At 43.5% G+C, this 26723-nt stretch overlaps 1 protein-coding gene across 1 annotated transcript; it reads right to left on the reverse strand.

Annotated features, from left to right (window-relative positions):
- Positions 1-1490: 1490 nt before the first annotated feature.
- LOC142007257 (olfactory receptor 52R1-like) lies at positions 1491-20025 on the reverse strand. Its single transcript, XM_074983844.1, has 3 exons — positions 19803-20025; positions 9781-10069; positions 1491-2466 (listed from the first exon to the last, which is right to left on the reverse strand). The coding sequence occupies exons 1-3, from the start codon at positions 20023-20025 to the stop codon at positions 1491-1493; spliced, it is 1488 nt and encodes a 495-aa protein (XP_074839945.1).
- Between the last annotated feature and the right edge of the window lie 6698 nt (positions 20026-26723).

Genomic DNA, 26723 nt, shown 5'->3' on the forward strand with positions numbered 1-26723 from the left:
CAGAGAAGGAAAAAAAAGCTGTACTAATGGCCCCATGCCCCTTCCACCACTTCCAACACCTGACCCTTTTGTGATGAGGCTTGAGGCTCCATAATTGGGCTGGTCAGCTATTAATGGACTCATAAATAGGAGGCTGACCTGAAGATGTCCTTTTTGTTATCGAGTGTTCAGCAAGGTGAGAAGATATGAGAGCAAAGTGACAGATTATTCCAGGTAGGAAGCTATCAACTGTCTCCGACTAGAACTCGTTTCACTTGATCCACCCTACCCACATACACATTGTTCAAGCAAGTGTCAGAGAGCTTTCTGTCTTAGTCTATATCTCCGATAACAACAAGAAGTCCTGTGGCACCTTATAGACTAACAGATATTTTGGAGCATAACCTGTTGTGGGCAGAGACTCATGCATCTGATTAAATGGGTCTTTGCCTCAGAAAGCTTGTGCTCCAAAACATCTGCTGGTCTATAAGGTGCCACAGGACTTCTTATTGTTCTAACAATAGACCTAAATAGGCATAAATAGGATATTACTTCCAATTTCTACAGTGCTAGATTTATAATTTCTTCTGTACTGTTTGCAATCACTGCTTGCTGAAATCACTTGAGACTGATGGGCAGAAGTCACCACCAGGAGGTGGATGGCAGCACATGGTGACTCCCCGTTGGCAGGTCTGGCCAGCAGACTGCAGTACAGAAGTGCAGTGAGTAGCCAGCAGGGTGGTGGAAGAGAGCCATCAGCAGTCAGATGGTGAGTGTCCTGAAGAGTGATCAAGGAACCTACGGGAAAAATACATGGCACAACAAACTTCATTTGGGAATTTTACTCATGGAGCCAGCAGCAGGCAGGTCTGGGTTTCATACCTAGGGATTCAACACAGAACTGGATCAAGTTTCCACCAATTATTCTGGCAAATTCATTGACCACCCTTGGTGTCTCTCTATCCCTTTGGTAAGCACAGAATCTGAGTTGAGTAAGCAAACTTTTAATAAAAAAAGAAGGGAAATAATTTGGAATTAGTTAGGGAAAACACCACAAATAGGGTCCTCAACATAAAATAAGAATAAAAGTCCCATCCCAGCTAGGGTGAGATGTGATCTTCTCCCATCAGATTCTTAAGTCCAGCAATTCAAAGGATACCTTTATATGACCTACTTTTCTCTGCATCCCACTCACAGTTCCTGTCCTTCATCACAGTAGACCTGGTGTTCAGAGTTGCCTCCACAGAGTTCCCCTGAAATTCTGGGAGGATGAAGGTAAAGAGGCATCCTACATACTTCTCTGTTCTCTTGTTTTACACCTGCTCACCGCTGTCTGGCGCGACCCAGCTGGGCTCACAAATTAAGTTGAGTGGAATGAGAAAAATAGCACTCCATCTGCTGACAGACCTAGAAATCTATGCAAATCAGGATCAAACTTTATTACAATGACACACTCAGGGTCTCCCTCCCTGGTGCGACCACTTCCAGAAGGCTGAAAAGAAAGCATTTCTTCAGATCCTCCTTACACCAACAATGAGCCGGAGCACCCTGTCTCGCATCTGTTTACTTCTCACTCCATAGATGATGGGGTTTAGCATGGGGGGTAACTGAAGGTACACATTGCCAATGAGAACATGGAAATACAGAGGCAGATTCTGTCCAAACCTCTGTGTGAAGGAAGAAAAGAAATTGGGGATGTACAAGGCTAAGATGGCACATAGGTGGGAGCTACAGGTCCCAAATGTCTTGATCCGAGCGTCCTTTGTTGGGAGCCTGAAGATAGTCCTAAGGATCTGGACATAGGATATGGCAATGAAAAACATGTCCAGACCGATTCCAGAGAATAGCACAAACAGGCCGTAGTAACTACTGATGCGAGTGTCACCGCAGGCCAGCTTCAACACATCCATGTGTCCACAGTGAGTGTACGGGAGGATGTTGGTTCTACAGTATAGCCACCTTCGTAGGAGTAAGGGATAGGGTAGCACAAGCATGATGCCACGCAACGCCACAGCCAACCCAATCTTGACTACCACAGGGTTGGTCAGAATGGTGGAATGTCTCAGGGGATGGCAGATGGCCACATAGCGATCAAAAGCCACGGCCATGAAGATCCCAGACTCCATCACTGCAAAGCAGTGAATGAAGAACACCTGGGTGAGGCATGCACTGAAACTGATCTCCCTGGAATTGAACAAGAAGATACTCAGCATCTTGGGTAGGGTGGATGAAGACAGGACCAGGTCAGTGATGGCCAACATACAGAGGAAATAGTACATGGGCTCATGGAGACTTGATTCAATCTTCACAATGAACAGGATAAAGAAGTTTCCCAAGAGAACTATGGCATACATGATGCAGAAGGGGATGGAGAGCCAGACATAGGCTGCCTCCAGGCCAGGAATGCCCAGCAGGATGATGGTGGAGGGGTTGGTGAAGTCGGTTATGTTGGAATGTGACATGGAACTCAGGAGAAGAAATCTGTCCCTGTGGCAGAACGGTGTTTCCCACTCAAACTCTCATTTCCTTGACTTCCTGTAGGTGCCAATGGTCTAGGATGATAGTCACAACATAATTGCCTGGAAGGAGAGTTAAAGTTAATGTCAGACACTGCAGGTACTACTGGAGTATGTCCTCATGAATGGAGTCAATTTGTCACTTTTTGACCCAATGTAAAGTTACATTTTCATTAATTATAGAAATTAACTATGAACAATTGACCCTACTCATGACAATACCATATTTGATGGTGCTCCATTCTTCAGTAATTGGTACACATAAGTATATTGGAAATGTTTATAGGTACCACCAGAAAACCTGAGTGTTGACACTGGCTTTCCTTCATTTTTCCTAAATGCAATGAAAACTGAGGTTAGAGATTCCAGGCTGTAGGGAGATCCCCATTCATCTGGGAGCTTAAAATATGAGACTACGTGCACACAACAACATAATGTCATAATAAGTTATGAAATTTGTGCTTGGGAAATAGGCTATTACGGTATAAATTTTGAAATAAAGGCCCATTTCATGTCATCCCTTTTTCTTCTTGCAACCAAGTGTAGTGGGATGTGAAAAATGCACTCCCATTTTTTGGAAAAATATGTTGAAATGATGGGCTCCTAACAAAGACACAGAGCAGCTATTTCAGAATAATTAGGAATCCCCAAACAGCTCTGCCTTGTAGATATACCCTGAGAGTGGAAGAAAACTGAGTCATGGCTAAGAATGTGCTAGGGGAAGCATCCCAGTAGAACACATTGCAGGGAAAAGAGCTGCAATTTATTGATAGAATCCCCACAGAATCACTGCCTCATTGCCAGCAGTGGCAAAACAAAGACAATGTTCAAATAAAAGTGGGATAGGTAAGTACTCAGTTTTTTGTCTCCCAAATTCCAAAATAATAATAGAGCTGCTAGAAAGAGGTTTTCTGATATAGGCTATGACATTGGTCTGATGGTTTCTCCTTCTTCACCATCATTATTCCATCTGTGCTCTGGCCTGTGAGATATTATATATATGACACTAAGGGTCATAGAATCTGAGAATCATCCACAGTAATCCCCAGGTCCTTCTCTGCTGAACTGCAACTAAGCCAGTCGCTCCCCAGCCTGTAATAATGCTTGGGATACTTCCATCCTAAGCACAGGACTCTAGACTTATCGCTGTTCAACTTCATCAGATTTATTTTGGCCCGATCCTCCAATTTCTCTTGGTCACTCTTGACCCTATCCCTACCTTCCTACACAGCTATGTGTCCCCCTAGCTTAGTGTCATCTTCAGTATTGTAGAGGTTCAATCCATTCCCACTGCCAGGTCAGTAATGATGATTTTGAACAGTACCAGCCCTAAAACTGATGTTTGGGGCACTCCACCTAAAACTGAGCACCAACCAGACATGTAGGTATTGATCAGTACCCATTCAGCCCAACCATCTAGACAGCTTTCTAACTACCTTACAGTCCAATTGTCCAATCCATACTTCCTTAACTTTTGGGAAAGAATTTTGTAGAACACTGTATTGAAAGCTTTGATAAAGTCAAGGTATATCACATGCACTGACTTCCTCATGTCCACAGAGGCAGTTACCTCATCACAGAAGTTAATTGGATTGGTCAGGAATGACTTGCTCTCAGAGGATCCATGTTTACTATTCCTGATCACTTTCCCCTCTTCCAAGATCTTCTGGGGATTAAGGCAAGACTGACCAGCAATAGTTCCCTAAATTGTCCTCCTCTCTTTTTTAAAAAAACAGGCACTGTATTTGCCTTTACCAGTCATCCAGGTCCTCTCCCAATCTCCATGAGTTTTAAAAAGATAATGGCCAAAGTCTCTGCAATGACATTTGCCAATTCTCTCAGTACCTTTGGATGTTGTAAGTCATAACTTATGGATTTTTGTCTGGCTGGCTTTGATAAATAGCTCCTAACTCATTCATTCCATGCTGAGGGCTGCCCACCTCCTTCTCATTCCACGTTGTTTTTTTGTAGTAATCAGACAGTTTTTCCCTCATCTTCTGTCGCTGTCTTGCCCTGCTACAGTTAAAATGCCTGTAGAAACCTTTCTTGTTACCCTTCACATTTCTTGTTAGCTGCAGCTTCCATTGTGTTTTCCCCTCACTGCTTATTCTCCTGAATTCTTCTGCAATATATTCATACTCTTCTTTAATCATCTGTCTAGGTTTTCACTTCTTATACATCTCTGTTTTGAGTTTAAACTCACCCACTGTTTCATTTTGCCTTGGCCTTCTTTTCCCATGGTCTGTTCTCTGTCTGTATTTATATGTTCAGTTTTCACTTTAAAGTGGCCCATCAAACTCAACATACCCTTCTTTGATTCCTGCTGCACCACACTTTGTATAATCTCATAGAAGTCTCTTTTACATTCCTCTGTTGCTTCATTGGTTGGTGCATAATATTGCACACTAAGAACCTTTCACACTTTGGTGTAGAATCTGGCTGTGATGATGCATGATGATAATGCTGTCCCCTCCATTAAAGCACCTGATGCCTATCTTGATGACATAAAGCCCAGGCCTTCTGGGCATGCTGAACCCTCTTCTTCTTCATCTGTTGCCAGGTGTAGCTGCCCAGATTATGTTCATTTTACCTTACACAAACCCAAAACTGCAAGCTTGGACTGTTTCATCTCCGCTGCAGTTTGTGATGTCTTCTCCACTTGATACATCTTCCGAACATTCCATGTACCAAACTGGGTGGTTGTCCTGGGTGAGAGAAGGATCATCTTTGGGGCAGATTCCTTTCAACTTTTCCTGCCATGCCTCAGACTCAATGTGAGCTGATTGTCAGCTCCTCCCAAGACTTGTGTAGTTTTAGGTTTCATTGGAGATGTTAGTGTAACTTTTGTATTTTATGGATAGGCCTGTTAACCCTAAACCAAACCTTTTTACCTCATGGACATGTGAGACAAATTTGGCTGCTCTCTACCCTTTGACCGGTCCAGTTTGGGTGACCCTTCCAGGAGCTTTAGCTCATGTTGGAATAGTTCTCTAGGTCCTTGAGACACACAAGCCACGTCACCACAGAGAGGGATGGAGCATGAGGTGACCAAAAGTGACCAAGCCACAACTGAGATTCAACACTGAGCACCTGAAGGATTTAGAGACATGAGCCAGTTTTCAAGTAAAGCTGTCCAACAGATATGCACTTCTGGCAAACCTCACCCCAAAAGATGCTACTATGGAAAAAAATTGGGAACACTCCAAAAGAGTCTGGCAGGAAACCTGCGATAAAACATTGGGGTAGAGGAAAAGATGTAACAAATAGTGGATCAAAGCAGAAACTCTGAGAAAAATAAAGAAATGAAAAGACAGAAAAGGTAAAATCTCAGAGGCTGTACTCAGAAGCCAACAAATCAGAAAAAATTCTGTAAAATGGGACAAGAAGAACTTTGTGGAAAACCTTGCACAGCAAGGCAAACAACCTAAAGAACGGCAAAACTTGAAAGAGCTCTATAACATCACACAGAAGCTACCTGCATCAAGGCATAGAGTGAGTCAGCTAGTACAGGATAAGGAAGGTTGTGTGCTAATAAACCCAAGTGAGCAGCTGAGCAGATGGAAGGAACACTTTGAAGAACTACTGAACCACCTGTCCCACATGGAATCTCCTGAGTAATCACCTGCAAATATACCACTAGAAATGAACAGCCTGAGACCTACAAAAGAAGAGTTCAGAAAATCCATTGCCCATCTGAAAAGCAGAGAAGAACCTGGTCCAGACAACATCTCTGCAGAAGTAATCAAGGCAGGTAGTGAGAAATCAGTCAACAAAATTTCAACACTGAAAAGATCCCCTGAGACTGGCAGCTTGAAGAATGCAAGAACTGCAGGGACATCTCAAAAATGATTTATTTCAGGAAAAGGGTTCAAAATGGTTTTCTTGTAGACAATGAAGACAGAAATCAATAGATGGCTCCTGGAAGTACAGGCCGGCTACCGAAGCAAGAGATCCTTCACTGACCAAATAGCGACTCTCAGAGTGATCACAGAAGAGTCATTCTATTGGAACTCCCCCCCCTGGCCCACGTATGTAACCTTTATAGACTATGAAAAAGCATTCAACAACATTGATAGATACTTTGTGGAAACTACTGCAACACCAGGGCATCCCACCCAAAATTATTAACTTGATGCATTCAATGTACGTACCCTCAACATATCAAGTTGTTCGCAAAGGTGTCTTGATACAATCTTTCATCAACTGTTGGCAGTGCAACAAAGGTGCCTATTGTCACCTTTCTTGTTCTTGATCATGGTGGACTGGATTATGAACAGGACAACAGATGGCAATCAATGAGGAATTTAGTGGACACTTTTCAACCAGCTATAGGACACTGATTTTCCTGATGATGTCACCCTCCTTTCACACCAACATGAAAGCATGAAAGAAAAGGTCACAACACTAGACAAGACTGCCTCAATGACTGTAATGAGCATTAGCAAAGACCATTCTTCACATTAAATGTCAAGACTTGGTCAGAAACAAGGAGCTTTGGAACAGAGCAGGACAAGAACTAATTGACATTGAAATCCAGTGAAGGAAATGGGCATGGCAAGGCCACCCTCTCAGAAAACCATCATCCAGCATAGCCCTCCAAGTCCACGTATGGAACCCACAAGGAAAACACAAAAGAGGAAGACCTCATATAACTTGGAGATGGTCTACTGAAATGGCAGGACCACAACTGGGGAACTCCTGAAGCCAGCTAGAAGTTTTGTTCCAAGAAAGAGGGAAATGGAGTAGACTTGTAGATGACGTATGCTCCACTTCGAGTTCAAGGCTTTAGTAGTAGCAGTAGTAAAGGGCAGAAGTGAAAATGACAAGAAAAAGACCAAATAATAGGGGGCTCCCTGCAAAGCAAACTCCCAGGTAAACTTCCCCGTTGGCTGTTGCCCTGTTGTCTGCTTGGAGTGGTCACTCTGGCTTCCTTTTAATATGGCTGCTGCTAGGCTTGGCTCAAAGACTTCATTCCAATCCAATCAGACCTTGAAGGCCCACCTAGAACAAAGCACTCCTAATTCACACTTTGCAGACTTTGCAAATTGCCAAACATATAGTGAAAATGCCCCTTTTTTCAAACTTCCAAATACACAGGTAAAGAGATGCTCACAAACGTTAACCTGGATGTCCACCCCACCAGCTCACAACCTAGCTACCACAAAAGCCACGCTTCCTGGACCTCCTCTTGCATGTTTCACAGTCCAACTCACTTATTGTCTGATGCCCTGTTTACTGATCCCACCCTAGGGGGCAGTATATTTACACAATGGGATGCAATTCCCTTTTGACTTCTGAGCATCTGGGAATTTGCCACCAGACTCTAAAAGCATACCCAAAACTTTAAGCAGAGATGGAGACTAACATTGGAACAAAAGAATTTGTCTCTGACTTCAAGATTATTCCTGAAAAAAAGAACATATCTTTATGGTAAGAATTACCATGCACTCAATTTCTTAACGAACTGGAAACAGGTGTGTATTTTCTTTTCACTTTCATTTAGTAACTTACTTTATTGGGTGTTTTCACTTGCAACTGTAGAAATGTACTAGGGAGGACATCCCAGAAGAACACACCTCACGGAAAAGATCTGGGGCTCTGTTAGCCGATGGCCAGGTAATGAGTGGTCTGTGAGCCTTATCACATCTGAGTCTCTAACTGCTAGGACAGGCCGTGCCTTCACAGCGGGGCAGCCAGTGTGGCTGACGGGTGCCCCAAAGGTTGGTGCAGAGAGCTTATTCCACCCGAGCCTTTAACTGCTAGGACAGACTGTCCCTTCACAGTGGGCAGCCAGGGAGGCTGACGGGTGCCCCAAGAGTCTGCTCTGTGGAGGCAGCATGGCTCAGCGCTCAGCTTTTACTGCACCTTACCACTGACCAGGTTAATATAGCTAAACCGGCTAAGGTTCTTTGTTTGTGTTTGGCCAAGTTACAGTAATCAGAGGGAGTCAGGCTGGATCTTAAATGGTTACTATTTATTAAAAGACAGAAATAAAATCTTAATAGTTACAAGGTTATTGCTCTATCTTCTTAACTACTAGTAGGATGATACATATGACATGCCAAATAGAAAAGTGAAAATTTACCCATTTGAGGACCAGACGCCTCAACCTAAAGAGCTCTTACTATTAAATGTGCACAAAAGTACATTGCAGGTATAATTCTCACCCCTGCGTTCTTCGACTCCTGGCGTAGCCAACGTCGTTCACTGAATCCCTTGGGAAGAACAATTTGAGGAGGGTGCCCCTGGGTCCTCAGGAGGCAAAGACCCTACCCAACTGGCAGGTATAGGTAATTGGAGCTCATTTAGGATGGTCTGCCGGGCCCTTCTTTATATCCCTTGGGTCAGGCACATTCTTCCTTATCTAAAGGTATCAATTGTACTGGTTCATCTTTGTGATGCCAGTTCTTACAAGGCAGTTGCAATTTAATTTACGCTTGTAAGATAGAGATTACAAATCATTAAAACAGGACATTCTTTTTGTATGGGCGGGAGATTCTTCTTCTGGGATGATGTGTGGGCGTGTCAATTATCAGTACCAGCCAAGGGCAGTTTGAGGCCCTGTGGTCAACAGCTATCCTGTTAGCCCCCTTGTCTGTATTCTTCAGTCCATTGCCATGCTGACACAGCACATCTGTGTTTTGAAACATCAAAAGACTGGGCTTGAGATAAGCGCATCTGTGCTTTCAAACATTCTAAGACTGTGCTGTTTCTTTGCGCTGTGTGCTCAGAATCACCTAAGAGGAGCAAGATGAAGTACATCAGGGGGATTCTGTCTGGCTACATTCCACCCCCTTGATACACCACAACACATCCCAGAACGCAAGGTGGTGGTGATGCCAGCACCTCTTGCCCTCCTTGGAGGAAGCTAGAAGTGCCCTATAGGTATGGCCTTATTCGGTGACTTACAATAAAGGGATTGCTTAGGATTGCTTTGCAACACCATATATCAAAATTGTGCAGAGGATAAAGCTACATAGACTAGGCGTTTAACAATGCACCAAATTATACAACAAGCAGTTACGACAATCAAAATGGTTAATACAGTAACCATAATGGAATGAAGAAATGGAGTAAGAGAAAATTCTAAATGTTGATCTAGCCATTCTAACCATGAGGCTTTTCCATCCTCAGTTACAGCATGTAAAATTTTAACTGCACCTTTGATGACAGATACATCTTGTTCTCAAAACAAATAGGGTACATTTCCCTAGAGACTCCTGTTATGTATTCTACCGGTTGACCCTACACCATGAATTGCCATTGTCCATGTTTTCCTCAGTACCTTCCCCAAGAGTCATTTTGAGGATTATGGTAGTAGAGGTTGCTGTCATCAAGCCAGACTGGTCCCCACCAGAAGATGTCGCTCTTCTTCCACCAATTGTTCAGGTTCAGAGGGACGAACTCGGTTCCCAGTCCGGTAGAGGAGTTCAGCAGGGTACACATCCAACAATCCGTGGCACCGGCAGCGGAGATGATGGACTGGATGGCATTCTTGAGGGGATGCTCAGGTGTGGCAGAGGTCAGCGAGGTAGTCAGGAAGATGGCAAGGAGTTGAGGTGTCATGCTGTCACCTGAGTTGGAAATAGCTACACAGATAGGTTTATAACAATTACTAGAAGTGTATTATCACTAATATAGCAGTGTGTGTATACTATGTACATCAAAGTTCTTTGGTGTGTACCAATGTTGAAGGTAGCCACTGCCTTGCTTCCTCCCAGGGAGGTGTGTGTTCCAGGTGGTTACTTCTTTTTCTGGAGAGAAAACACTAGGTCAGATGGTCTTGGATGTGATCCAAGCCTCGGTAATGGTTATTGGTTCCTTTTCAGAATCTAGGGCAGTCCATACCCATTTCCCTTTATAGGCATGTAGGACACACGTTCATGTTCCCAGGCTGGGATGTTTGATACAACAGTATCTCCAGGAGCATATTTGGAATTCTTAAGTGGTGCAGTTGGGGTTGAGGGGATTCTCCCTGTAGGGAAGAATCCCTTGCTGATCGGGCTGCCCGTTGGGTCTGCTGATTGTTTAGCCATTGCACCACTGTATCCAATCTGTTTTCCCATGTATCATCGGTGGGCTTCAGGTGATTCTTTAATGGCCCATTCCAGAGTTCAACCATGCCATTAGACTGGGGTCAATATGGGAGATGAAAGGTCCACTGAACTCCGTTGTGGAGGGCCCACACTTTTACCAGCTTGTTTGTAAAATGTGAGCCATTGTCAGGTTGGATTTCTTGGGGTACTGGGACGATTGCTGTTAAGTGGTTTAGTCCCATAATTTGTAGACAGCCCTGTTGCCAATCGAGTTGGGTAGGCAAAACCAATTCTTGAGACAACTTCCACTCCAGTTAGGATATACTTCCACCTTTGTCTGGTGGTGGGTAGTGGGCCAATGTAATCGACTTGCCAGGTTGCCCATAGTGTTATTCCATCTCTTAGCCTAGCAAACCGTTGTCCTTCAGCTATACGTTTCTGGGTCTCAGCACAGATAGTGCAGGCTTGTACCAGGTCTCTGGCCTGTTGGTGGGTGATAGGCCACCCCCTGATATGTGCTTGCTGCACCAGCTCATCACTCTCTGTATGTCCCAGAGTCTCATGTAGCCATATGTACAAACATTTCCAATCTACTTGGGTGGCAGAAATCTGGGCTGCTGCATCTGCCAGGTTATTTAGCTGTGCAGCCAGGGTGTTATTCTTTTGGTGGGCTAATGCATGTCCTATACTTAGGGGTTGCTGGGTGGCGTGCTGGTGTATCCACTTCCAGTATTCCAGTCCCCATACAGGCTTTCCTCCTATTTCCCAGTTGTTTTTCCAGTTAGTTATCCACTGAGTGGCGCCTGCCCATACAGCATAGGAGTCAGTGTAAATAGTGCTAGCACCCACCTCACAGGCCAGCTTGATTGCTGCTAGTTCTGCAAGCTGGGCTGACCCTTCTATTTCAGTAGTTAGAGGTGTAGCGGGATTGTCTGGGGGCACTGCAGCAGCCTTTCCTTTCCATTTTCCTTTAACCAGCTTGGCACTCCCATCTGTGAACCATACCCCTTGAGGGTGAGATGGATTGAATGGGGCAGCGTTTTGAATAGGAGATGGTTGCGGGGGTAGATGGTACTCACTAGGCATTCCCACCTTCCATAGGGATTCCTTAATTAAGGTGGAGTTCTGTACGGTATCAGCTTTCTGGCGCGGACATGCCTCTACCCACCCCGAGAACAAACAAACAATAACCAGCACATTTTTTAAAAAAGATTTACATTTGGGTAGTTGCATGACGTTCATTTGTAACTGCAGGAATGGCCCTAAAGGCAGAGATCTGGTTGCCAGAACTGTCTGTACAGGTTTACCAACATTGTGGGCTTGGCAGACAGGCCAAGCCAGACAGTAGTTTTGGGCCACTTAGGAGAATTTGGAAGCAAACCAATTTTGTTTGAACAGCAGTAATCACCCCCCTGCTTCACTTACATGAGGGAGAAGGATCTTGGGTACAACCAGGTGGCCGTCCGGCGAGCGCCAGAAGTGTTCAGGATGCAAAATACATTCATCCAGTTTCCAGATAGTCTTCTACAAATTTAGGGCCTGATCTTGGAATAGTGCAGTATCAATAAGAGTTGCAATAGGAGACTGGGAGTCTGTAAAAATAGAAAACAGTGAAGTGGCCCAAGAGGGAAAAGGGCTGCAGCTTTAGCTGCTGTGTTAGCCAAGACATTTTCAAATATAACTTTATCATGAGCAACCTGACAGGCATCACACTTAGTAACTCCAACAGCACATGGTAACTGCAAGGCATTTAATAAGGCAGCAACATACAAACCATTTTTTAATTTGTGAGCCCATGTGTATTTTTGTTAACTTACCAATATAGACAATTTGATAATGCTATTGATAAGATAAGCACAAACATAAAATACAAAACCACATTCTTCGTTTTGAGAGAAAATTCATGATGCTTTAGGTTGTTCTTCAGTAACTACCAGTTTTTCTGTGTTTCTGAAAGACAAAAGAATATTTTTCTACCCCCTTTGGGGTGGCAGGTTACATCTTAGAATACTCCATTTACACATATGATCAGTTCTTTCTAAACTCTGCAAGCTACTCACTCTGAATTTTTCTCCAGACACTTCAGAGTTAAGGACTTATTCACTTACTCTTTCCCTCAAATCACATGCTTATTTTCCAAAATGACATTTTATTGGATATTACCATTTTAAGTGTTACTAAAGGGATTTAGATCTTTTATACCTAAACTTACTGTTTTTCCTATATTGGAAGGTGTCCATATCGGAAGGCGTTCCCTTCTTATGGATACACCATCAAGACAAACAGACAGACACACAAACAAACAAAATTACTCTACACCGGTCACAAAAACTAAGAAACCCCAAACATAAAAGATGACTAATGCAGATTAGTACAGATTCTAATTGCCAGACATTTGGTAGCACAAAAGCAAAACAGCTCTTTGTTGCTGCAAGGGCAAGTTATCAGATTCTGACACAAACACGTGTTAGCAAAGCAATTAATGTAAACAAAACTCCATGACATATACACATACACTACAACATAAATGCTTGCATGACTATACTTTGTACCACAAAGAGTTAACAGCTTTCAGAGTTAGGCAGTTTCTTCAAGATCTTATAGTCTGGGCTTTTGTCCAAAAAGCTGTTTCTCACAGCCAGATGCAACTACTCCAATATTCCTTTTTCCTCTTTTTTTTTTTTAGTTTACAAGCAGTTCTCCACTTACAGAACTGCGATCACCATTCCTCAGGATTGTCCCAATCTTTCCCCAACATTTCCTTGTCCCATTTAGGGTCACCCCATCCTTCCCGGGTGAACTCCTTCTCTGTTTTACTAAAATCCATGTCAATCTTGACTGGCTTCATGTTACTGTGTTTCAGCCGATTACACAAATCCTGCCGACTACGCCAATTCTGTTAGCTGATGGCCGGGTAATGAGTGGTCTGTGAGCTTTATCACACCCGAGTCTTTAACTGCTAGGACTGGTAGTCCCTTCACAGTGGGCAGCCAGTGTGGCTGACGGGTGCCCCAAAGGTTGGTGCAGAGAGCTTATTCCACCCAAGTCTTTAACTGCTAGGACAGACTGTCCCTTCACAGTGGGCGGCCAAGGAGGCTGACGGGTGCCCCAAGAGTCTGCTCCGTGGAGGCAGCACGACTCAGTGCTCAGCTTTTACTGCACCTTACCACTGACCAGGCTAATATAGCCAAACCGGCTAAGGTTCTTTGTTTGTGTTTGGCTGAGTTATAGTAATCAGAGGGAGTCAGGCTGGAGCTTAAATGGTTGCTATTTATTAAAAGACAGAAATAAAATCTTAATAGTTACAAGGTTATTGCTCTATCTTCTAAACTACTAGTAGGATGATACATATGACATGCCAATTAGATTACAAGTGAAAAGTTACCCATTTGAGGACCAGACGCCTCAGCCTAAAGAGCTCTTACTATTAAATGTGCACAAAAGTACACTGCAGGTATAATTCTCACCCTGCGTCCTTCGACTCCTGGTGTCGCCAATGTCATTCACTGAATCCCTTGGGAAGAACAATGTGAGAAGGGCATCCTCTGGGTCCTCAGGAGCCAAAGACCCTACCTGACTGGTAGGTATAGGTAATTGGAGCTCAGTTAGAGTGGTCTGCCGGGCCCTTCTTTATACCCCTTGGGTAAGGCACATTCTTCCTTATCTAAAGGTACTAATTGTACTGGTTTGTCTTTGTGACGCCAGTTCTTACAAGGCAGTTGCAATTTAATTTACACTTGTAAGATAGAGATAACAAATCCCAAGAGACTGGGACTTTTCAGTCTGGAAAAGAGGCGATTGAGGGGCGATATGATAGAGGTATATAAAATCATGAATGGTGTGGAGAAAGTGAATATAGAAAAATTATTGACCTTTTCCCATAATACAAGAACTTGGGGACACCAAATGAAATTGATGGGTAGTAGGTTCAAAACTAATAAAAGGAAATTTTTCTTCACACAGCGCACAGTCAACCTGCGGAACTCCTTGCCGGAGGAGGCTGTGAAGGCCAGGACTCTATTAGGGTTTAAAATAGAGCTCAATAAACTTTTGCAGGTTAGGTCCATAAATGGCTATTAGCCAGGGGTAAAGTATGGTGCCCTAGCCTTCAGTACAAGGGGAAGAGTTGGATGACAGGAGATAAATCACTTGATCATTGTCTTCTGTTCTCCTTCTCTGGGGCACCTGGGATTGGCCACTGTCAGCAGACGGGATACTGGGCTGGATGGACCTTTGGTCTGACCCAGTATGGCCATTCTTATGTTCTTATGTTCTTATGTTCATTAAAACAGGATATTCTTTTCGTATGGGCGGGAGATTCTTCTTCTGGGACAACGTGTGAGCATGTCAATTATCAGTACCAGCCAAGGGCAGTTTGAGGCCCTGTGGTCAACAGCTAGCCTGTTAGCCCCCTTGTCTGTGTTCTTCAGTCCAGGGTCATGCTGGCACAGCACATCTGTGTTTTGAAGCATCAAAAGATTGGGCTTTAGATAAGCACATCTGTGCTTTCAAACATTCTAAGACTGCTGTTTTCTTGTGCTTTGTGCTCGGAGACACCTAAGAGGAGCAAGATGGAGTAGAGCAGGGGGATTCTGTCTGGCTACAGGCTCATTGATAACACCTTCACAGAAACACTTCCTCATTCCCAGGATGGCCAAAACAAAGACAACATTCTAACAAAGATGGGATGGAGAATTCACTGGTGTGCACTCAGTTATTTCTCCCAAGCTCTAGAATAATACTGCTCATAGAAAGCGGTTTTCTGGTACAGGCTATGAGAATAACATGATGGTTTTCCATTCCAACCCCACTATGATCAGGGGAGGGGAGTTACACAGGAGTGAGCACATGGACCTTGTAAACAAGCTTTTACGAATTTGATTCTTATTAGGAACACGAATCTCTTTTTCAGTGTTTTTTGTTTGTTTGTTTGTTTATTTTAAAAAAGGAGCCAATACTCATCTGTCTCACTGGCTCCCACCCTCCTCCAATCCTCTGGGGGTCTGCTAAGGTGCCAGCACTCCTTATCACAAAGTATCAAAAAAGATAAAGCACTACTATTTCATGATAGTAACAGTTTTAATGCTTAAGCACTAAAATAAATTACCCAGGATGAATATGGAATTTTTGTCACTGGAGATATTTAAGAACAGGTTAGATAACTATCGAACAGGTATTATATTGATGGTGGTGGGTCATGGAATGAGGGAAGAGGAATGCACTCGAGAACCTCTCAAGCTTTCTTACAGTTCTAGGACTCTATGATTCTATGAAATCCTACTGACACGACATAATAAACATACTTTTCTTTACTGTCAGGTGTAGTGTAAATGTTGCCTGGAGTGGCTCAAGTATTGTAATTATATCTCCTTCACTGATAAAAGTAGCTTAGCTGATGCACTTTCACTGTGTGAAACATTTACACAGAGAAAGATGAATTGTTAGGGTCCCATTTGGAGTTAGTTTCCTCAGTGTGGAGCACTAGAACTGTGCCCACCCAGGACTGAACTGGTTCAGTGTCTGTAGAACATGTCAAAAGGACTCATAGTGGATCATTAATGGGTCTTGGAGAACAGCTCTCAGTGGAGTATTGTCAGCAAATTCAAGGCCATGAAATAAAAAAAATGCTGCAGAGAACATTTATGAATGAACCACAGTGAGGCAGAGGCAAACTGGATCGCAGAGGAGGTTTACAAACACAACAGTGCATGAGGATGGTCCTCCTGTGTCAGATCAAAGATCCATCTAACCCTGGGTTCTGTCTGCTGACAGTGATCACTGCCTGGTTCTGCAGAGGGAATGAACAGAACAAGCAGCCATCAAGTGATCCAGCCATTGTCACCCATTCCTGACTTAAGACCAACAGATGTTAGGGACACCATTCCTACCCAACCTGGCTAATAGCCATTGATGGATTTACCCTCCATGAATTTATCCATTTCTTTTTTGATCCCTATAATACTTTTGGCTTTCACGGCGGCCTCTGGGAATGAATTCCACAGGTTGTGCCATTGGTGAAGAAGTTTTTCCTTGTCTTTGTTTTAAACCTGTGGCCTGTTAATTTAACTTGGTTTTCCCATATTGTCATCTCCTGGGAAAGAGTAAATATCATTTCCGTACTCACTTTCTCCACTCTGACCATGAGTTTATAAAGCTCAATAACTAAATCTCTTATCCAAGATAAAAAGCCCCAGTCTTTCTGAACATTGCTTCATGGGCAAAGACTCACTTCATCTGATCAATTGAAGTGGAAAAATCACAGCTAATAGTATCCACTCCAAAACTTCTGATGAAGTGTGTATTTGCCCACTACAGTTTAATAGCAAATACATCTGTGAGGATTTAAGATGCCACAGGTCCCCTCACAGATTTTTGACATACAAACTCACACGGCTACCCTCTCTGAGACTCATTATTTGCACTAAAGCAATGAGATGTCCTCTGTAAATTTATAAACTAAGAGATTTTTGGGCATGAGCTCTTGTGGGCAAAACCCCTTTTCATTAGTTGCTTGATATGTATCTCACAAAGTACATCTTTGCCTATGAAAGCTTGTGTCCCAAAATATTTGTCAGTCTGTAAACTCTCACAGGACTTTTTGTTGCTTTTGCAGATACAGATTAACAGGGCTATCCTCCTGATATTTATTATTTGGACTGAAATTTTTCATACTGTGTGTCAGGTTCCAGGAGAAATTTTTTGAATGATTCAGACATACCTATTCAGTTGGTTCCTTGTAGGAAACCAGGAAAAAACATGTGTGACACACAGCTGCCTCCTTGTTAACAGGCAGAGCCCTGAGATGAAAAATGGAGCTATGACAGTACGTATATATTAAAAAATAAATGGTTCGTCATGTTTCACTCAGTTTTTAGTTCAAATTAAACTAAGATCTGTGGCCTCAGAAACAGTAATGTATTGTATATCTACTGCCAACTTTCATTATGAAGCTTCCAATTTGCCACTGAAATGCAGACACCTTAGGCCAAAAGGTTATAGGTTGGAGACGCACAGAAAAGAGGAGCATTGTAAGAACATAAGTATGGTCACACTGGGTGAGACCAAAGGTCCATCTATCCCAGTATCCTTTCTTCCAACAAAGGCCAATGCCACATGCCCCTTAGGGAATGAACAGAACATGTATTCACCAAAGTGATCCCTTGTCTGTCATCTATTTCCATCCTCTGACAAATAGATTCTAGGGACACAATTCTTATACGTTGTGGCTAATAGCCAGTGAAGAAGCTAACCTCCATGAATTTATCCAGCTCCATTTTGTTTTGGTCCATGATATTAGAGCAAACTCATCAGCTGTTCTTTGGCCGTGGGATGTTTAGTGGTTGTGAAGACTGAAAAGGACAATGGACTTTCTCTTCCATGACATCTATGTTACAATGGGATTCTTGAGCAGGTTACCTCCAAAATAAATGATGGCTACCTGTAAATCCTGAGCTGGCAGAGTCTTCCCTGGGAATCCCCCTCAGGCAACCATATCCCACATCTCTCTCACTGCTGCATCTCCAGAAGCATCCCACGCTGACAGCCAACAAAGGGATGCGAGCTGCCTATAAAATAGCTCTGTGCAACCTGCTCAGCCCCTGGGAGAATAGGAGCATCTGGATGCAAAGACTGAGGAGACGAGAAATACTCTAGTCAATATCTGCATTTTCCATGTCTGGACTCTGTGCTGTTTATCCCACTACAGATGTCATTAAAGGACCTTCCCCAAGGGAGATGAGAACTCAGGGACTCTGGGCTGAGTCAGGCAGTAATTGGCTGCAGTGCGCATTTGTGTCTCTCTGAAAAAATAGAACTGTTCAATCTGTGACATGCAGCAATCTTCTCTGGTATTGTGCGTACACAGCAATACATAGGCAAGTGCACACCCACGTACAGTACATGGCTTTTTTCTCCAGCCTCTCGTGAGCCACCATTAGAAAGGCAGCATCCAATTTCCCCCAGCTCCCACCTATGAGATGTGCCATTTCGCTCTGCTCAGAATCCTGATCAGTGTAAATATATTATATAGTCCTCCCCTCCATTAATGTGGGGAGGAAAATTCATCTACCCCTACTACTGAACAGAGTTCCTCTTTCCATTTCAAACACCACAATATTTTAGATAAACAAGCACAGGTTAATTAAGGATAGATTTTATGAAGCTATAGAAAACACTGCACAGACTAAAGCTGATGACCTAAGAAATAAATGAAGCCCCAGGTTGGACAAAAGGTTCAACAATCATCCATACCCAAGCTGGAAATCCCATCAACCTGGCACCACATCACCTGTGCAGTCCTTGTTCTTAAGGTGTTTCTGGGTGTTGACTTCTGGGGGGCAGTAAACTAGAGTGATGATGTTGTTTCCACTTTTTATAGGTTTTGGCATGTGGAGGGAATGTCATAGCAGGTGTCCAAAATAGAGCTACACTAGTGGCTTAGATCTGGCCTGTGGGATAGTGTTTGACCACCCCTGGAACAGTGGATATATTTGAACTCCATCTTACAAACTCCTGTTCATGTTACCCTGTTTGAAACCTCCGGTGATTAGACCTTCTCTCCTAGGTCAGCCCAAGCCCTTGGAGGGAATGTCATAGCACAGTCCATTACCCAGATCTTGTTTGGAAAGGTCATCAAGCTGGTTAAGCTTCTAAGAGCTCCTGCTTTTTTTCCTAGGTGGTTCCTTTGAATCCTTGTACCAAAATATTTCTCTAGGCAATCATAAAATATAGCACAACAATCTTTTAGTCATCCCCCACAGCCTTAATTGACTTACTCCTATCAAAATTAATAAGGTATCAGATAAAATCAATCAAAGGCCCAGCCAGAGTTCACACAAGCAAACAATGGCAAAGCGGGAACCATAAATAAAAAAGTGATAAAGAAATGAGGATTTCACAACAATTATTGATGTGTGATTTCTTGTCAAAAACAAAACCGCCGGATTAAGGTTTTTTGTATTCATCCTAAAATCTATTTCTTTATCTGGTAATGGTGAGTGATATGATTAAAGGATCACCTTCTTTACAGCCTGCTATAATAAAAAATAATGTGAGGATTGGATTGTTTTGGGTTGTCCCCCCATGATTTATGAAAACTTGTTTATGAAGATGAATAGGCAGGAAGCTCATTTAGTCCAACACCCTGCTCAAATCAGTAATAATCTTAACTAAATCAGGGGCCTTCAAACAGGCAGCATGTGCACAAGGAGGGGAAATGGGCTCGCCAGAAGGACCCCATGTGCCAGCACCAGGCTGCCCATGGTTTCTGTACCTGGGACAGAGAGGATGCTGGAGTGCCAGAGGGGGATGCAGATGGCTACATTGCGGTCCAAGGCCATAACAATGAGTACACTCAACTCCACTGAGGAGAAGGCGTGGACGAAGAACATCTGGGTAAGGCATGCATTGAACTCGATCTCCCTGGAGCCCAGCCAGAAGATGCTCAGAATTTTGGGCATGGGGAATGTATACAGGAGTAGGTCTCTGATGGCCATCATGGTTATGAAGAGGTACATAGACTCATGCAGGCTCAGATCTGTCTTATACGGAAGAGAACAATGGCATTTTCCACCATGGCAATGATATACATGATGAAGAAAAGGAAGGCAGCCACAGCGAACACTATGAGCAGTGAACAGGAGCATCTAACAGGGAGTTTGCCCAGGAAAGCATCCAAAAGGAGCTCAGATGAGTGTGGCATTTGGGGGGCTGCATTGTGAGCTGGTGGGCTGCATTTCTCTGTGTGTCTGAGCATTTGTTTTATTTTGCAGAGAGGGGCAGACTGAATATCTGCCTGTGTGCCTGAGCATTTGTTTTGCAGAGAAGGGAAGTTGGAAAGTATGTTTGGCAGTTTGACAAGTTTGCAAGGGGTAAATTGGAGAGCTTCCTTCCTTCCTTCCAGGTGGGCCTTCAAGGACTGATTAGATTGGAGGCAATGTTTCTGAGCCAGGCCTATCTAGCTAGCAGTTTTATAAGAAGGCAGCCACAGCGAACACTGTGAGCAGCAAACAAGACCAGCACAGGGAGTTTGCCTGGCAGTTCACCTTAGGGGGTTCCCCATACCTGTTTTCTCTTTCTTCCACAGTGTTTCTCTTGTACTCTTCAAGGTGGCACTAGAATCACATAAGGGATCTCTCTGAATAGGGAAAAATTGACAGTGACATAATTAGTGAGGACTCTCCATGTTTGTCTTTCTCCTGGACGATAGAAAGGATTTCCTATGTACTAAGTGCAAGCTGGTAGCCATTTTGGAAGAGAAGGTTAGAGGACTGGAGGTGCAAATATCTCCCCTCAGGTCCATCAGAGAGAGTGAAGACTTTCTGGATAGAAGGCACCATATAATACTTCAGGAACATCAGTCTGCTCAAAACATGGTGGAGAAGTGGAAATATGTTACCTCTAGGAGGAGAAAACCAGGTCAGGTTCCTCCAATTCCAGTGGAGTTAAGTAACAACTTTGAGCCTCTCTCCACAGGTGACACAGTGGAGATAACTGGGGCTGATACCTCACAGGGACTAGGTCAGAAGGAGTCCCCATGGTTTCTAAGGCATAGCATGTGCAATCCTAGGGATGGGGGTTCTATGACCACCACCCCTACGAGAAGACATGCGGTGGTGGTTGGGGACTTCCTCCTAAGAGGTACGGAGTCATCACCTGCCATCCAGACCTAGAATCTTGGCAAGTTTGCTGCTTACCAGGAGCTAGAATCCACGATATTACAGAGTCTCTGACAAAGAACGTTAAACCTGTAGACTATTAACCCTTCCTACTTCTCCATGTAAGAACCAATAATACAGCCAAGAGCAACTTTGATGATATCACGGTGGACTAAGTAACCCTAGAAGGGAAGATCAAGGAATACGGAGCAGAAGTGTTGAATAGTAACAAAGAGGGAGCCGTGCTAGTCTATACGCTATCAAAACAAAAAATAGTCAAGTAGCACTTTAAAGACTATCAAAATAATTTATTAGGTGAGCTTTTGTGGGAGCACAAGTGGTTTTCTCATCTATGCTCCCTGTGGAAAGAAGGGGTCCGGGTAGGGATCATCAAATCGCAGAGGTAAATGCATAGATGCTTAGGTTGTGTAGCAGAGAAAGATTTGATTTTTTAATCATGGGATTCTCTTTCATGGGCAGGGATTGCTGGGAATAGATGGGGTCCACCTAAGAAAGAAAGGAAAGATCACCTTTGAGGGCAGGTTTGAAAACCTAGTGAGTAGGGCTTTAAACTAGGTTTGTCAGCGGTTGGTGACACAAGCCGTGAGGTAAGTGGTGAAGGAGGAGGGAACAATCAGTTAGGTTTCCTGGGTGAAGAGGAGAAAGTGGGTCTATTGGCCACTTCTCTAAGATGCTTGTACACAAATGCCAGAAGCCAAGGCAAAGGCCCTGACACAATCAAACAAGTATGAGGTGGTTAGAATAAGAGAGACTTGGTGGGACGATTTGCATACCTGGAGCACAGTCATGGAACATTATAAATTGTTTAGGAAAGACATGCAGGTGAGAAAAGGAGGAGGAGTTGCACTCTATGTGAGGGAGCAGTATGATTGCTCAGAGCTCCAGTATAAGGAGGGAGAAAATCCAGTTGAATGTTTTTGGGTTAAGCTTAGAGGCTGAAGTAACAGAGATGATGTTGTAATTGGTGTCTGCTATAGACCACCAGATCAGGGAGATGAGGTAAATGAGTACTTCTTCAAACAGCTAAGAGAAGCTTCCAAATCACAGGCCTTGGTTCTCACGGGAGACTTTAATTGTCGAGACACTTGTTGGGAGACCAATACAGCAGCACACAGGGAATCCAGGAAGTTTTCAGAGAATATTGGGGGTAACTTCTTGGTACAAGTGTTGAAGGAAGAGACCGGGGACATGCACAGCTTGACCTGCTGCTCATGAACTGGGAAGAACTAATAGGAGAAATAGAAGTGGGGGGCAACCTGGGCTGCAGCTACCATGAGATAGTAGATTTCAGGATCCGGACAAAAAGATGAAAGGTGAACAGCAACATACAGAGCCTTGATTTCCAAAGAACAGATTTTGACTCCCTGAGAGAACTTATAAGCAGAACCCCTTGGGAAATGAAGATGGAGGGGAAAAGAGTTCAAGAGAACTCGCAGTATTTTAAAGAAGTCTTACTGAAGGGACAGGAGCAAACCATTCCTGTTCATAGTAGGAAATGCAAGCATGGTAGGCAACCAGCTTGGCTTAACAGGGAAATCCTTAATCAGCTTAAACTCAAAAAGGATGCATGCAAGAAATGGAAACGTGGACAGTTGACTAAGGAGTATAAATGTATGGCTAAAGAATGCCAGGGACTAATCAGCAAAGCAAAAGCACAATTGGAACTGCAGCTGGCAAGGGATGTGAAGGGTAAGAGGAAGGGTTTCTACAGGCATGTTAACAATAAGCGGGTTACCAGAGAAGATGTGGGTCTATTACTGGATGAAAGAGGTAAACCAGTGACAGCTGATATAAGAAAAGCTGAAATCTCAATGCTTTTTTTTTGGTTTGGTCTTCACAGACTAAGTGAAAACCCAAACTGCGGTGTTACACAATACAGAATGGGAAGGTCGGGGGCAGCCATCTATGGGGAAGGAGCAAGTTCTGAGCAATCTAGAGAGACAGCCTTGATGACCGGAAAAAGGCAAACATAGTACACATCTTTAGAAAAGGAAAGAAGAACAATCCAGGGAGCTATAAACCAGTCCGCTTTACCTCAATCCCTGGGAAAATAATGGAGGAGATCCTCAAGGAATCCATTTTGGAGTACTTGGAAGAGGGGAAAGTGATCAAAAATAGTCAACATGGATTCACCAAAGGCAAGCCTGCCTGACCAATCTGATTGGCTTCTATGATGAGATAACAGGAGTAGTGGGAGAAAAGAAATCTGATGCAGTTCAGCAAGAAGAAGTGTAGAGTCCTGCACATGCAGCAGAAGAATCTCAAGCAGTGTTATAGGCCTGGGGACCAACTGGCTGGAGGAGCAGCAGATGGCCACATAGCAATCCGAGACCATGACTACACTCGACTCCACCAAGGAGAAGGTATGGATGAAAAGATCTGGGCAAGGCAAGAATGGAATCTGATGTCCCTGGAGCACAGCCAGAAGACACTCAGTATCTTGGGCACAGCAGACATGCACGGGACCAGATCTGGTGGAAAAAATGAATAAATAACAATAACAATATGGAAGAAATGCTTCCTTTTTGTGTGTATGTGTTGTAAACCAGCTATCTATTTATTTCTATTGGTTAGCCATAGTATTTGTGCTTCGGGAATGAATGAATAATACTTTATTCACTTTTTCCACCCAAGTCATTATTTTAAAGTCCTCTGTCATATCCCACCTCAGTCATCTCTTTTCCAAGTGGAGCAATGGCACATCCTAAATGGATCAGACAGGCACACTCTGCTCAGACTTCCTTCTGCTAGAAGAAATAGAACATCCTCTCCCAGATCTGTTTGGTTTTCACCTCACACACAATAGGATTTAACATGGGGGTGGAGGCAGAAGGTAGAGATTGGCCAATCTAATACAGACAGAGCAAATGACACTGTGGCCAAAGCAGTGGTTGAGGAAGGTGAAGAGACCAGGGATGTAAAACAACAGGATGATGCACATGTGAGATCCGCAGGTGCTGAAGGCCTTGGGACGGGTGTCTGTGTATGGGAGCCTCACTACAACTGGGAGGATCACAGTATATGAATCCAAGATGTAGATAGGAACCAGGTCTGTGATGGCCAACATGGCCAGGAAGAGGTACATGGAGTCATGCAGGCCCAGATTTGTCTTTATAATGAAGAAAACAACAGCATTTCCCACCACGGCAATGATATACATGATGAAGAAAGGGAAGGATATCCACAACTGGGCCTCCTCCAGTCCTGGGATCACAATCAGCCGAAACGAGGCAAGGAGGGAGTTGGTACGTAGGTTCAGATATCCCATGGCCAGCTGTTCATCTCCTATCTGGGCAGGGAGAGTTCGCCCCCTGTAAATAAGAGGAAAAGAATCCACCAGGGCTGATTTGATTCTTGGGAATCCCAGGTGTCAGTGAGTTACTGAAATTTGGATGCAGGGTCTCTGCTCCAGCTACTTTCATCAGTCCCAAGAAAGCCACTTACACAGTGTCATTACTTGGCTCAGTCTAATTCTTGACCACCCCCCCACCCCTCCACTCTTTGATTTGCTCACCTTGATTATCTTTTTCTGATTTGTCCTCCTTGCTTACTGTTTTTGGTTCTCTGTGCCTTAAATATTGAGTCTGTTCTGGTCTGGCTATGGTCTGAAGAAGTGGGTCTGTCCCACGAAAGCTCACCTAATAAACCATTTTGCTCATCTCTAAAGTGCTACTTGGCTGCTTTTTGTTTTGATAGTGTATAGACTAGCACGGCTCCCTCTCTGTTAGTGTCACTGGAGTTACACACTGTGAAAGCACAGTCTGTCTGTTTGGGAGACTGATGTGTTTTCAAATTTTATTCCCTTCTGTGATGTTTGAGGTCGTGGATGTGAACTGGTGACTGTGACTTACTGATATTCAGTTTAGAAATTTGCTCAAAATTCTTCTCTTATATGCCTCAGTTTGGCACAGTTCCTCAAGTTTGTTGCCTAAAAAGAATGGTTCAGGTTTGGGAATCACCCAGCATCCTCAGCCAGGAAGTCCTATGCCGAGAATTCATTTACACAGATGAGACTTTAAAATAACCAATCTCATCAAAATGGAACCGGTCCTTTCAATAACAAAGGACCAGCTTAATTCCCAGATTAATTTATACCTCAGATCTTACCCAAAAGAGCACTCTGCTCCCATCCTTTACAATCTAACATGTAAAGATTTATTAATCATGAGAAGGAATGAATGAGAGATATCTTTGTTAAAAGAATTAAATTACGTACACCAACTGCAACGATTTTGGTGTCGGCTTTTAGCAAAGATGGAACAATTTGCTTCTTAAATCATAGAATCATAGAATTCTAGGGCTGAAAGGCACCTCAGGAGGTCATCCAGTCCAACTCCCTTCTTAAAGTAAAAGGGGCTCTGGAACACACCCTCTTCAGGATGGGCCACCAGTCCTTCCCAGCTGGGTCGATAGGACAGATCCTTCAGAGGTGATGAGCCAGAATGACAAAAGGCAGGGTCCCTCAGGGCACTCTTTAAACCTGGTCTATGAAAAGAGACTCCAGTTGTGAGAGTGTTTCTGAGATGGGAATTGTCACCTGGGAAAGTACCTGTTCACGCACATCTCAGTTCCTTTTCGGCAGCAGTCATCATTTACATGTTGGTCTGAACGTTCACATCAAATCTGAGCAAACGTGGATTGGCACCACGTGAGGTGTATTGTCAGTAAAGTAATGTTTTACATTTCAACAGCAACACTTTCCCAATAGATTGGCATAGCTGTTGCTGGCTCCCTGAAACAAACATTACATAAACTAGTACAGAGCCACTACTCAAAACTTCACATAGAAAAATGACACATGCATATGAATGCTTTGTATATTGGACAGACTTCAAACTCTCTTAGACAAAGAGTTAATGGGCACAAAACAGGCATAAAAACACTCCTGATCCACAAATCTGTTAGCCAGCTTTTTAATGGAGTGGGCCATTCTGTTAATGACTTAAAAGTCTGAGTCTTACTGAATAGGAATTTTCACAACAGTCTTGAAAGAGAGGCTGCTGAACTCTCTTTTATATTCAAATTCAACACATTAATACGTGGTTTGAACCAGGATGTGAATTTTCAGGGTCATTATATGGGCTGTTTTGCATACCTGACTTAATCTAATTCTTCCCTCCCCCGCAGCTTCTGCCCCTCTACTCTCTCATTTGCTCACCTTGATATTTTTTTCTCTGATTTGTCAACCTTGATTACAATTTTTGTTTCTCTGTGCCTTAAATATCGAGTCTGTTCTGGTCTGGCTTTCGTCTGAAGAAGTGGGTCCATCCCACGAAAGCTCATATAATAAATTATTTAGTTAGTCTTTAAAGTGCTACTTGACTGCTTTTTTTGTTTTGGTGCATATGAATCAGCAAATAAGCAGCTTTTCATCGATGTCTTCCTTGGTCCACTTGGAACAAAAATTGGTACCGATATGGAAGAGGGGTTGCAAGAGTGATTTGTGTGTCCATCTGACAATCCATCTCCCCCTGGGGTTCTTAGACCAAAGGAAAGAGAACGTGTGTTTGAACACT

Source organism: Carettochelys insculpta, chromosome 1 (genome assembly GCF_033958435.1).
Source record: "Carettochelys insculpta isolate YL-2023 chromosome 1, ASM3395843v1, whole genome shotgun sequence".
Lineage (NCBI taxonomy): Eukaryota > Metazoa > Chordata > Testudines > Carettochelyidae > Carettochelys > Carettochelys insculpta.